This window comes from Nicotiana tabacum, chromosome 20 (genome assembly GCF_000715075.1).
Source record: "Nicotiana tabacum cultivar K326 chromosome 20, ASM71507v2, whole genome shotgun sequence".
NCBI lineage: Eukaryota > Viridiplantae > Streptophyta > Magnoliopsida > Solanales > Solanaceae > Nicotiana > Nicotiana tabacum.
Window position 1 is genome coordinate 120,109,814 of NC_134099.1, and position 13,586 is coordinate 120,123,399.

General features: G+C 39.7%; 2 protein-coding genes across 2 annotated transcripts; both read left to right on the forward strand.

Annotated features, from left to right (window-relative positions):
* The first annotated feature begins 5,346 nt into the window (after positions 1-5,346).
* Positions 5,347-8,761, forward strand: LOC107769470 (NAC domain-containing protein 17). Its single transcript, XM_016588690.2, has 3 exons — positions 5,347-5,786; positions 6,800-8,077; positions 8,357-8,761. The coding sequence occupies exons 1-3, from the start codon at positions 5,582-5,584 to the stop codon at positions 8,731-8,733; spliced, it is 1,860 nt and encodes a 619-aa protein (XP_016444176.1). The 5' UTR covers positions 5,347-5,581; the 3' UTR covers positions 8,734-8,761.
* Positions 8,762-10,267: 1,506 nt separating this feature from the next.
* LOC142174967 (uncharacterized) lies at positions 10,268-12,187 on the forward strand. The gene is made up of 2 exons (XM_075241466.1): positions 10,268-10,952; positions 11,025-12,187. The coding sequence occupies exons 1-2, from the start codon at positions 10,873-10,875 to the stop codon at positions 11,419-11,421; spliced, it is 477 nt and encodes a 158-aa protein (XP_075097567.1). The 5' UTR covers positions 10,268-10,872; the 3' UTR covers positions 11,422-12,187.
* The last annotated feature ends 1,399 nt before the right edge of the window (positions 12,188-13,586 follow it).

Sequence of the window (13,586 nt, forward strand, 5' to 3'; positions counted from 1 at the left end):
AGAAGGGAAGCTTGAGATGTAGTTGTGTTTCTTGAAGGTATCCAAATAAAGGTATTTCTTGAGACGAACTAGTGTTTGAGCGGGAGTTTGAATTCGATCGTTGAACTTTGCATGAACTCACCTGATCTTCATGTGATTTGGTCAGCTTTTTCATAACTAGTCTCCCTTTTGTCACGATTTGCTTTAGCTCAGACCCTAAATGACGAGATTTCATTCTACCTTGAAAATTCAAGGATTGTAGGTTGCAAAAAGAGAGATTAAAGAAGAAATGATGACATATTTTGCACAAAAATATTGTAGTATTTCTCTGGTTGAAATTCTTGGGAACATTTTGAAAATAGGAAAGATACAAAGAGTGGCAGGCTGAAGAGCTAAGTGATGAAACAAGACAAAACCCTAGATTAGTTTTCGGATAGTTTAATTTTTTTTTGTTGGGCCAATTAGTTGGGTGGGATACTTGGAATTTTGGGCCAATTAGCCTTTGGATACTTGGGGTATTTAATAATAGAAAATTTTACCTGCCATAGCTAAATATAAGATCTATTTATGGATGCAAAGTGCCTTTTAATTTAATTACTTTTCATAGCTACAAAGAATTTTCAATTACCAATCATAGCTATTCTAAATACATAGATTTATTCCACTGTATCAATCTTTTTTCTCAACCCTCTCTCTCTCTCTTCTCCCTCAACTATCTCTCATTTTCCCCCTTTCTTCGTCCCCGGTTAGGATGTTATCCAACTCCGCCGTCGTAGGTCATATTCTCCGGCAAAGCTCTACGAAGCCCAACCAAACAGTCGCATCTCTCTCTCTCTCTCTCTCTCTCTTCCCTTCTCTCATCTCCACCATTAGATCTAGCCGTCTCTCACCATCTCTTCCCTACTCCCATCTCCATCGTCAGATCCAGATCCAAAAATCATGAAGTATGCCAAGATTTTAGACTTGATGGCCGTTCGAGGTTGATACTCGATATTGTACTCGCTGATATCGATGTCCTAATGCATGTTTTACCTCAGACTAGGCCTTCTCTTTTGTTTTATAGGGCGGAACCTCGGGTACAAGCTTAGTCGATGCGTAATGATCTCTGGTGGAATCCCTGTCATATATAGGTGGGACCAAGAAAAATAATCCATGCTATATAAAAGGAATTGAACGAATTTTTTCCTAAGCTTGGGGGTTAACCCCGTGCCCAGGTATATCTTTCGATCAGGCAGATGGTCGATTAGTATGATTTGTTCCAACTCTTTGACCATTGTCTTTGTTATATCAGAATCGTCGGGGATTATGAAGGTTTGAGGTATCATATAATCATCATCCTCGAAGGTTTCCCGCTCCTCCAATCGGGCCGAGGCTGGTGACTGTGGTTGCTATTTGAATTCTTGCTTTCCCTTTGATTCCGATTTCTTTGTTGATGAAGTCATCAATACCGGTATTACTTTATCGATTGCAAACATTTCTGTAGCGGCGGGTTGTTCGCCGTACACCGTTTTGATTCCTTCTGATGTTGGGAACTTCAGGACTTGATAAAGTGTCGAGGGAACTACCCTCATGTTATGGATCCAAGGCCTCCCGAGCAACGCGTTGTACCTTATGTCGCCTTTGATCACATGGAACTTTATTTTTTGGATGGTCCCTGCCACATTTATCGGCAAAGGTGATTTCCCCTTTGGTGGTCTCACTTGCCATGTTGAAACCGTTAAACACCTGAGCTGCGAGCATGATTTCATTTTGGAGGCCGAGTTGCTCTACGACCCTTGATCGAATAATATTTGCCGAGCTACCTAGATCAATCAAGACACGTTTAACTTGAATTTTATTCATAAGGATAGATATTACCAGTGCGCCATTGTGAGGTTGTTCGATCCCTTCTGTATCCTCGTCGTTGAAAGACAAGGTTTCTTCTGGAAAGTAGTCCTAAATTCGCTTCTCCCTCGTGATTGTCACCTTGGTGCGTTTAAATACTGGTCCTTAAGGGATATCGACCCTACCAACGATCATGTGAATTACATGCCAAGGCTCTTCCTGCTCATTCTATCTATTTGAATCTCTATTTTTAAAGTGGTTCTTGGCTCGATCACTTAGGAATTCTCGAAGGTGACCTTCGTTGAATAAACGAGCTACCTCCTCCCTCAGTTGTCTGCAATCTTTGGTTTTGTGACCATAGGTACCATAGTATTTGCATATTTGATTCGAGTTCCTTTGAGCTGAGTCGGTCTGCAGGGGACTGGGCCATCTAGTATCCTTGATCCGTCCAATGACTGATACAATATTCGATGCATCGATGCTGAAGGTGTATTCTGATAGTCACGGCACTTCCGTGGACTCAACATATTTATCGAAGCCACTTTTACTCATGAGCCCTTGGGAGCTCTGTCCTCGATCATTCCTTCGATCATTTCGAACGGAGTTACGTCCTAGGCCTCTACTTCTACAATCTGTACTGTATGGTTGGTACCGATCTTTGTTCAATCGGGGTTCTATGTTGATGTCCCTTTGAATTCTGCCGATGGGCCGATTTAGGTAAATGGAACCGGAATGGGTTCCTAATTAATCATCCTCGACCCTGATCTTCGACTGGTATATGTATATCGGCCCAGGTTACAACTGGATATCTAATTAGATTCTGCTTTAGTTGTCGTGATGCTATCGAACTTCGTTCGTTCAAACCTTGAGTGAAAGCTTGAACAACCCAATCATCTGTGACCGGGGGTAGGTCCATGCGTTCCATCTGGAACCGTGATATGAATTCCCTTAGAATTTCGTTGTCCTTTTGTCTCACTTTGAAGAGGTCCGACTTCCAAGTTGCAAGCTTTATTACTCCGGCGTATGCCTTTACGAACAAATTTGCAAGCATAGCAAAGGAATCGATAGAATTGGGTGGCAGATTGTGGTACCATATCATCGCTTCTTTCGATAAAATATCTCCAAACTTTTTCAATAAAACGGATTCAATCTCATCATCTTCTGAGTCATTCCTCTTTATTGCGCATGTATAAGAAGTAACATGCTCATTAGGGTTAGTGGTCCCATTGTATTTGGGAATTTCTGGCATGCAGAATTTTTTCGGAATGAGCTTCGGAGCTGCACTTGGAGGGAAAGGCTTCTGCACGAACTTCTTCGAATCCAAACCCTTTAGAATCAGTGGTGCCCCCGGTATTTGATCAACCCGAGAGTTGTATGTTTTTACCTTTTTATCATTTGCCTCGATTTTCTTTTCTCCCGATTCAATCTGTTTAGTGAGCTTCACGATCATCTTCATAATGGCGAGGTCAGTCCCCGATTCAATGGCGTTTGATTTCTCCGGTACAGGTTCGGCTCTTTGAACAACTTCTTGTGATGTCTCGAGCTTAATTCTACTTGGTGCTCGATTCTGATTTTGGAGTTGCTCTATCGCAACTTGTTGAGTCTGTAACATTTCGAATATCATTCGAAGGCTAATTTCACCTTTTCACCACTCTGTGCGTTCTGATCGGCTGCTCGAGCATCTCTACAGACGCTATTTTCAGGGTTGACGCCCAAATTCCCATTAATGGCAACATGGGAGCTGACATCGACTGGATCTACGGCGGTGGTCCATCGGGGTTGACTTGAGGTACTCCGTTTTCCTGGGCGACTATGTTTTCATTCTTGCCATGAAGACCAAGGCCGTTGTGTGTGTGAGTGTGTGCTACTTGAGAGTTTGACATGTTGATTCCTGAAATCAAAGACACTTACGAGAACAAGCGTAAAGCAGTGTGTGATATGGGAATTAATACCAGGCAATCACTATTATCCCTAGCCCCATGGTGGGCGCCAAACTGTTTACCCTTAAAATTGGATAACAATTAAACTTATAATGTGATTTTAAGGACACGCGATTTCACCTAATATCAATTGATGAATATGAAGATCAATAATAGAAATTAACAATGAGATAAATCAAACCGGTGTTGAAACGTAATTCAGCCCTCGAGCTTAAGTGCCCTAGAACTGGTCGGTACTCGAATAGTTAGGAAGTAAGAAAATTGATGAACAAGAATATAAGCTAGAGAGAGAGTGTGTGGTATTGCTTTGATATGCGTGAATGTAAAGTGATTACAAAATGATTAGAACCCTCTTTATATTGTAAATGAATCATATCTATGATACAATTCTAATTACGGAAGTAAATCCCATGATTAGCTTAAACAACCACCCTTAATTTGATCTGTTCCGAGATTGCCGCCATGATCTTCGACCAGTCACGAATATCTTGTTTTTCTGTTATTATGCAGTCATCGATCTTGCCCGCTGTTTGTCCCATTTAGCCTCGATCTCAACATGCATCTCGAATCCTGAACTCTATACCCAGTCTTCGTGCCCCGGTGCCCAGTCTTCGAACCTTCACCCCGATCTCGTCAAATCAGTAAAATCGGGTTAGCCCTATACAAAGACTAGGGACCATTTTCTTTAGGATTGAGATGTCTAATCTGAATACTGGAAAATGGAAATGTTGAATGATGACGTTGATTCTCTCTTCCAATCCATATCCGAAAATAAGCAATTCAAACCTCAAAAAATACTCACTATTTAAAATGCAAAAGCTTAGTGGGAATCCAACTATTTCATCCGGTTATATTTATTTGTAACTTTTTAGTTTTGTTCCAAAAAATTTATCATTTTAGAAAACTAAGAAAGAATTAATTATATTTTAAAATTATCCCTACTTCTCCAATAAATATTTGAATTTTGATGATGATAGCGGCATATTCATTATTACATATAATTGTGGACCATATCAAATTACATGCCCAGAATAAATATAAATAAAGTAAAATAAAAAATATGTTTTTTATATTTTCCTAACAATCTTATTTTTACTAGAAAGAAGAAAAAGAGATCGAGAGGCTGGGCCATTTATTCAAATAATCCTATCTATATGACAAGTATATAGGAGTGCTCCTCTACTCTATTTTATAAATCACTGTTTTTTTTTTTTGTTAATTCCAAAAAGAATTAAATTTTATCATATTTCTTACTCTAAATTTTTGTTATTATTTTGTTCACTCATACTCATAGCAATGACATTTCTTAATATTATTAATTCAATTTTTTTTAAAAAAAATATGTGTCAAAACCTTTTTTGCTTAGCTCGGTGTATAATCTAACACCAATACACAAAATGAAAAGGAAAAAGTATCTATTTGTCATAGAATCTTCTCTTGACTAACAAATTTAAAAACAGCAAAAAGAGAAACAAAACAAAAACTTAATCCCTAATCCAAAAGCGCATTGTCACTGAGCTTCAGTCGCACCACACACGTACCCCAGACCTACCAGTGTCAGTCTCAAACCCCCCTAAATTCCAAGAACCTTCCCAAATTACCCACTCACTCTTCAAATACCCCCAGGGTCCTGGCGGCTAGTATTTTATTCTCTCTTATTTGACCAAAAACAATAAAACCAATCCCCATTTGAACCCATCGTCCTTCTTATCCCTTCTTAGGGTTTCAATTTTGATCAATTCTTGAGTTTGATATTTTCAATCTCAAATTCATAGTTTTAGAATACCCATCTAGATATCATTTTTGTGGTTGTAATATTTTTTTGGATTGTTGAAGAGATGAAGATGTTGGAGTTAATTGATTCGGACTCGTTTGCATGTTTTGGGTCGTCGAAGAATGCGTTTCCACCTGGGTTTAGGTTTCATCCGACAGACGAGGAACTTGTACTGTATTACTTGAAGAAGAAGATATGTCGGAAGAGGATTCTGCTGGATGCCATCGCTGAGACTGACGTGTATAAGTGGGATCCTGAGGACTTGCCTGGTATGTATATGATAACTCGTATTTGGGTTTTTGATATGAATTTCAAATTGGGGTTTTGATTTTCTTGGGCCGTTGACTTGAACTGATCATCGTATTGTGTTTGTGTTTTGCTGTGTCTTTTGATCTATACAGTGCTTGCTTTTGTGTTCATTGTTGAGGGCTGTGATTTATCTACGTCTTGTAGTGACTTTTCTCGAGTGTTATTTTGTGATGATTGCATTATCTGGTGCTACAATTTATCTGAATGAGTGAGTGATGGTGGAGCCAGATTTTTCAGTAAGGGAGTTCAAAATATAAAAAAGTGAACGTAGGAAGAAGTCAAGCGGATTCAACATCTTTCTACTATATACATAAAAGATAACTTTTACCTAGTATATATAGTGTAATTTTTCGGCGAATGATGAACCCCCATCAGCCCCTGCCTCTGCCCATGTGTGAATCCTCTATATTTGGTGTGCATTTTTATGCTTATAGGTCTATTGCTGTATAGTTGAGCTCCAGAGGTCCTTGCTTGTTTATTACGGGATCATTTGCTTAGATTATCTTTACTTATCTCAGTTCAGTGGATGCGTGTTTGTGGCCTATATCTTTTACTTGTTTGCTTTTGTTGTTTTTGCGTTTCTGTTTTTTCTCCTTTTTTATTGGAGGGTGGGATTAGCTTCAGCTGCATTTGTTGTGTTAATTATAGTTGAATTTGTATGGATTGAAGGACATATAAGAATGCAGATCTAGTATGATTTAATTCTCCGGAGTTTATCTATGAACGATGTAAACGTGATCATTCTTAATGCTGTTATCTTCCAATTTCCTCCATTTTCTTTGTCTTTTGTACTTTTGTTTGCGTTTTCCTTTTAACTTGCTTCCTTACTTTAGATCTTGTCTTATTCATACTTGTTAGTTGTCTGAAAATTAACTGCTGCTGCTTTGTAATCATATTATGGTAGATATTTTTTAATAAACTGTTTTAATCTTTTGAATAGTCTACTTATGGATTTTGCTAATTTAAACTGCAGATCTGTCTAAATTAAAAACTGGGGACCGGCAGTGGTTCTTCTTTAGCCCCAGAGATCGAAAGTATCCTAACGGAGCACGGTCAAACAGGGCAACAAAGCACGGGTATTGGAAAGCTACGGGAAAGGATCGAATTATTACGTGCAACTCACGTGCTGTTGGAGTTAAGAAGACCCTAGTCTATTATAAAGGCCGAGCACCAGTAGGCGAGCGAACAGACTGGGTGATGCATGAGTATACTATGGATGAAGAAGAGCTGAAAAGGTGTCAGAATGTCCATGACTACTATGCGCTTTACAAGGTCTTTAAGAAAAGTGGGCCTGGTCCTAAGAATAATGAGCAGTATGGTGCACCTTTTAGAGAAGAGGACTGGGTTGATGATGAATGTCCAAGTGCCAAAGCCTCTGTTCGCCCGGTTGATGATGAATGCCCAAGTGCCAAGGCCTCTGTCCGCCAAGACACTTCCGCAAAGCATGTCAACGAAGCTCCTTCTGTAGATGGTGGACTTGAGGAGTTGTTGAACAATACTGCAGATGAGGCTGTGCTTGTTGAGCCACTTTGTGCCGACTATGATTATGCCCTAGAGCAGCTTGTATATGAGGAAGATACTGAAAGTACATTGCTAGATCATTCATCAAGGGAAGTTAATTTTCCCAATCATAGTGCTGTGATTGCCCCAGGCTGCCAGCATTACCATGTGAAGGAAAGCTTTGACCTGACACAGTCAGGCACGTCACAGCTACAGTTGCATGAGGCACCAGAGGTCACATCTGCTCCCGTTAGTTGGGAACAACAGCGGCATGTGGTGGAAGAGGATTTCCTTGAAGATTATCTGGAGATGAATGACCTTCTTGGTCCAGAGCCAAGCATTCAGAACTTTGATAATCCGGAGCTGGGTGTTAAAAACTTTGATGAGGCCGGACCAAGTGGTCAAAACTTTGATAAGCCTGCTGGAAACTTCGAGGATTTGCAATTCGATTACTTGGATGGGTTGACAGAATTTGACTTGTATCATGACACACCCTTTCTTCTTGATGATATTAGAACAACTGATGTGGGGCAAATTACTGAACCATACATGAACAACTTTGTGAATGGTGCTGTAAATCCTGTTTCAACAACGTATTTAAGCACTTTTCAGAATGAAATGGTGAACCATCAGCCAATGTACTTGAATAATGGAGAACAGATTAGCAATCAACTGTGGACACATGATCAAAGGTTTAACATCTATAACCCCAGTGAGGCAAATCAGTTGGTTGTTCCTCCAGCTATATCAGGTATCCAAATGATCCCAAACAGCAATACTGCCACTTTTGCTTGTCTTATGCCGTACTAATGCTCTTTCAAGATTTTCATAAAACACATTTTTTATGTGAGCTGACTTTATGGAGCTCTTGGCAGATGATGGTATAGAATAACCATGTCATCTTCAGCATGGCGAGAACTCTTTTGCCCAAGTGGAAATGGGGGAGTTTGAGCCAACAAGAGCTCTGCTGCTGCTAATATAGTGGTGCTAGATTTATTTGCTAATTTTGCAAGTTTTGGCAATGTTTTAGGTGTTGTGTATGATAGTAATTTGGCAAATCATCCTATGGGCGCAAGTCAGAATCAAATAGTCAGACAGGATGATGGTACACCGTCATGGTTCTCCTCTCAGTTGTGGGCCTTTGTGGATTCTATACCTACCACTCCTGCTGCAGCTGCTGAAAGTCCTCTGGTTAATGGGGCTTTCAAGCGCATGTCTAGCTTTAGTAAGTTGAGAATAAACGCCAGGAACATGAATGTTGTGGCAGGTAATACTGTAACTTCAAGCAGTTCGGGCAACTCTAAGAATGGGGTTTTTTATTTTTCTTTTCTTGGAATACTTTGTGCAATCTTATGTGTGTTAGTAGGAACATTTGTTAAAGTCTTTGGGAGATACATATCCTCTTAAATATGCGAAGAATTTTGGTGTTCTATCATCTGCTATCTTGCCAGAATCAATGAGAAGCTGAGCATATATCTTCAAGTAATGCAAAATCTACTTAGAAGTATGATGTAATTCCCCCCTTCCCTTAGTGCCCGCCCACTGACCTCCTCAAAGTAAAAGAAATTGAAAAAAGAACAAAGAAACGTTCACTTAATTGAAAACAAGACTAAATAGAAAGTTGTCACTAGCAATTTTGACTGAACTTCCGAGATTATGTCATAAGCAATTTTTACAAAAATTTCCGCTTGGGGAGTTATGCTTTGCAGGGATGCATATCATTGGATGTAATTCAGTGAGTCCAAGTTGATTGCTGACGTGGAAGGTCCTATGTGGCTTAAATTTTGATTGTCTCTAGTTTCTTGTTTGTAGGTTGGGATGGTATATACCATTTTCCCACCTCCTTCAGCCCCTGAGTTTGGGGAAGGACCGGGGGAAGTATAGGTTTATTTATTCGGTCAGGTAAGTTTGGTTTGGAATGTATTTTCTTGGCTGTGATAAATATGAGTGACAAATGTCTTGGGAGGAGATTGATTTTAACTTGTCCTGAGTATGCAGCATAATTTATACTCAGCTTGTGTGTCAAGTTACGACCTGCCACTTTAGTTGGTAAATATTCTCGCAATATTGTTTGTGTTTCAGCTCATAGTGTTTTACTGCTCCATATAATGTTCAATTGGATCATGGTCTTTGTCATATGGCCCTAAATTGGAGAAGTGACTATTTTAGCTGGGGTTGGTTTGAACTTCTGAGTTTTGGAGGAACTAGAGTGTCAGTCAATGTTGTTTGGCTGTCAAAGTTTAGTGTTTAACTTTTGTGTTTGTCGCTGTCGTCGTTAATGTCTAATTAGAGTGTCGTGGCTATTCATATGATAACACTAGGATTTGTGAGCCGCTAAGTTTTTTTTTTTTTTTTTTTTTTTTTTTTTTTTGCTGTTCATTGATGGGGAATTGGGTCTGTTGAGGGCATGTTTGTGTAAATTCTCAACAGATATATGAAATCTATGACCACCAAAATTTGGACTGAGTCCGGAACCAAAATGTAGTTCTTTTGGACTCAAAGTACACAAATAGGTGGTAAAAAAAAATTACATTTTTATATATAGCGCCATAATACCTGACGCTATACAGTAACGGCACCGTTAATGTATAGCGCCAAGTATTGTGGCGCTATAGTGTAAAATTTGATACGCCCAGGTATAACGCCACAATACCTGGCGCTATGCATACATCATTAATGTATAGCGCCATGTATAGTTGCGCTATACACTTTTTTCCTGGCCCCACCAATAATTCCTGACTTCAATAATTCAAAAGCGTATAGTGCCAACTTTTTGGATGCGCATATATATATATATATCTATATGGCAAAAAAAAAAAAATCATATCCTGGGCTAGCCATTTCCTATATAAAATGGTTAGGATTTTAAGAAAATTCGTTCACATAAAATTCTAACTCTCGTTCAATTTTTTCTTGTTGTTAAATTCTGAAGCATTTTTTTCGTAATGTCTGAAGAGCGTAGAATAAGAGTTTCATTATATTGGGGGAGGGTGAGGTTGTGATGGAGAATAACTTCGTGGGCTGTACAATAGAGTACGATAAATTGATATCGTTGTTATGCAAAAAACTGAGTGTGAGGAAACGTTCGGTGATACTTAAAGTAACCGGAAGATATCCGTATTCCGTCACTCCGTAAGGGGTTGCTTTTTACTCGGAGTTTAACATCGACGATGATGGAACTTTGAGTGATTTTCTGAGGACTTCGAACGAATGCCGGGAATTTTTTTATAATCACAATGTTGGAGATGTACGTGAAGGTCGAAGACGTTCCAAAAAACGAGGTTGTGCGTAGCAGTGATAACCCCCAGTCATCGGGTGGTTATTCTGGAGCAGTTTTTGCCGGACAGGTTCCGGATAAAAGAGTTTTCCTTGATTTAAACTTATCACTGCTGGCGAATGAGCATCGAGAAAATAATTTATACACTGTTTTTCATAATTCACAAGACGAGTGGTAAACTTCAATTTTCATTTGTGTTAATTATGAATATTTTTGGCGTATTGAATTTGTATTAACGCTCATATATTTAATAGGGGTACCGGCCGAATATGAATTTTACAAGTGGCCCATCCGATAGTCATCACTTAATTGAAAACGTCCATCATGAAATTTCATCATATTACGACTTGTAAGTGAAGTGATATAGCCATATGGAAATCATTTATTAATTCAGTAGCTTATATTTTTGTTGGTTGTGCAGTGAAAACGAGCAAGTTGAACCACCCGTACTCACTCAATTGACCGAAAATGACATATTACATCGGGATCTGGCAGATGCACAGAGTGAGGAACGGAACAGTGATTACGATAACAATGCCGATGAATCCGGAGACGAGACACTCTTTTTTCGTGAGGATGGTGATGAGCAGGATGAGGAGGAAGAACCTGATTTGAAGAGAGACCCCCCTAGACGAAGAGCGTACGAGTCCGAAGTGCCGTTTCATTCAAGGGAGATTCCTTACATTGATAACTTGCCAACCGTGCCGGATGTGGAAGCTCTCATAAGGGATTTTGATGAAATCCGGATAGCAATGTGGGATGATTCTAGACCAACGGTGATTGCAAAGGGGATGTTTTTCCTGATAAAATGCGCTTAAGCAGAGCTTGTAAAATGCACAACGTAAAAGAGTGTCGTGAGATGCAGGTATGGGAGTCAAGTCCGATGGTATACAAGGTTGTTTGTCGCAGGTGGTTTTGGCCATGCAATTGGATGTTGCGTGCGACCAAGAAGAAGACAGGTATGTGGAAATTGGGTAAATACATTCTCACCCACACATGCGAAATAGACACATTCAACGGGAATCACTTCAACTTGGATATTGACTTGATTTCTCTTGTACTTATTCCGCACATCGAAGCGTCCATAAGGTATACAATCAAAGAGTGCATTACATCCGTCCACCAGGAATATGGCCATACCATTACGAAAAGAAAGGCATTTCTCGGGCGCAAACGAGCGTTTGAAATTGACTACGGTAATTGGGATAAGGCATTTGCATCTCTGCCAAAATACATGGCCGCACTGCAGCACTTTAACTCTGGGACAGTTATTGAATGGAAGCTTGAGCAGAGTCCGGGAACACCAAAATACATATTCAATTACGTGTTCTGGGCGTTTAAGCCAGCAATTGATGGTTTTTCGCATTGCCGGCCCGTAATATCCATAGACGGAACTCATGTCTATGGAAAGTACGATATCAAGCTATTGATAGCCGTGACAATGGATGCTAATGAACAGATATTTCCTCTAGCTTTTGCTGTTTGTGACAATGAAAGCACAGAGATGTGGACGCTGTTTTTGAACCACCTGAAAGAGCATGTTATCAAACACGTTCAGGTATTTGTCTAATATCTGATCGGCACGGTGGTATATTAAGTTCCGTGGAGAACTTGCCTGCATGGCAAGAACCTTATGCATACCACCGTTACTGTGTGAGGCACTTTAAGGCCAATTTCCAGAAGGCACATCCCAACAAGGATCTACATGATTTGATATGGATGACAACAACAGACCCCCAACTGCATAAATTCCAGAGGCATATGAATTCTATCAGGCAAGAAGACGAGGCAGCCTATCGTTGGTTAATGCGACATGACCCTGAAAAGTGGACGTTGCATGCGGATGGTGGCAGCCAATGGGGAATTCTTACTACAAACGTGTCAAAGTCCTTCAACGGGTTATTGAAGTCGGCAAGAGGATTGTCCGTCACAGCCATGGTGTGGATGTCGTTCAAGCAGATGGCGGAGAGGTTTGTTGAACGATCTGCAGCTGCAACGGAATTGATGGAGAGGGGTGTTGAATTTATGCCAGTGCCTATGAAGAGATTTGAGAAATACAGACGGCGAGCACATTTGCATTCATTTTTGCAGTATGATAACGAAAGAGGTATTTTTGAAGTTCGCATCGCTATCCATAATAATCGGGGTAATAATGTACATACTGTAAATGAATTTGCAAGGTTATGCTCCTGTGGGAAATGATCCATCTACCACATGCCTTGCTCACATGCCATCAAGTGTTTTCAACGTGTTGGTTATGTGGAGACCAACTATGTTGATCAACAATATAGTGTTTCCAAGTACCTAAACACATATAATGGTCAGTTGCAGCCAGTGGGTGCTGAGCATTATTGGCCTCTGGAACCATTTAAAATGGTGTGTAACAAGTCCTATTTGCGTAAAAGACAGGTGCAGAAGAGAACGCGTATACAGAACCAAATGGATGTTAGTGACACCGTTTATGCGCGCAAATGTGGTATATGCTCGCAAACAGGACACGACCGTCGTAAATGTCCTTCAGCTGGTTTGGGTGGCAAAACTAATCAAGCTCGTGGTGGGTGTTCTTCTAGTGTACCTAACTACCCATGAGTTGATGTTGTAATAATTAGTTGTTATGTCTATGTTGCAAGATTTATGAAATAAAATTATGCTTGTTAACTATGATTTGTACTTTCCCATTTTACCTATTTAAATAATAATTTAATAAAATTATCTGTATATTTATTATGTGTGTGTTGTCTTGTCGAACTGAAAAAGCTGACCAGCTGACATAAAGTTGTCTTGTCAACATCATGATATTTAACACGCAAAGTATAGCGCCATTAGATAGTCCATTATGTGTGTGTTGTCTTGTCGAACTGAAAAAGCTGACCAACTGACATAAAGTTGTCTTGCCAACATCATGATATTTAACACACAAAGTATGGAGCCATTAGATAGTACGTTATGTGTGTGTTGTCTTGTCGAACTGAAAAAGCTGACC

Coding starts and splice junctions, on each gene's coding strand:
- LOC107769470 (XM_016588690.2), top strand. CDS start 5,582: ATGAAGATGTTGGAGTTAATTGATTCGGACTCGTTTGCATGTTTTGGG. Junction 5,787..6,799: donor GGATCCTGAGGACTTGCCTG/GTATGTATATGA, acceptor TTTAAACTGCAG/ATCTGTCTAAATTAAAAACT. Junction 8,078..8,356: donor TGTTCCTCCAGCTATATCAG/GTATCCAAATGA, acceptor GCAATGTTTTAG/GTGTTGTGTATGATAGTAAT.
- LOC142174967 (XM_075241466.1), top strand. CDS start 10,873: ATGAATTTTACAAGTGGCCCATCCGATAGTCATCACTTAATTGAAAAC. Junction 10,953..11,024: donor ATTTCATCATATTACGACTT/GTAAGTGAAGTG, acceptor TTGGTTGTGCAG/TGAAAACGAGCAAGTTGAAC.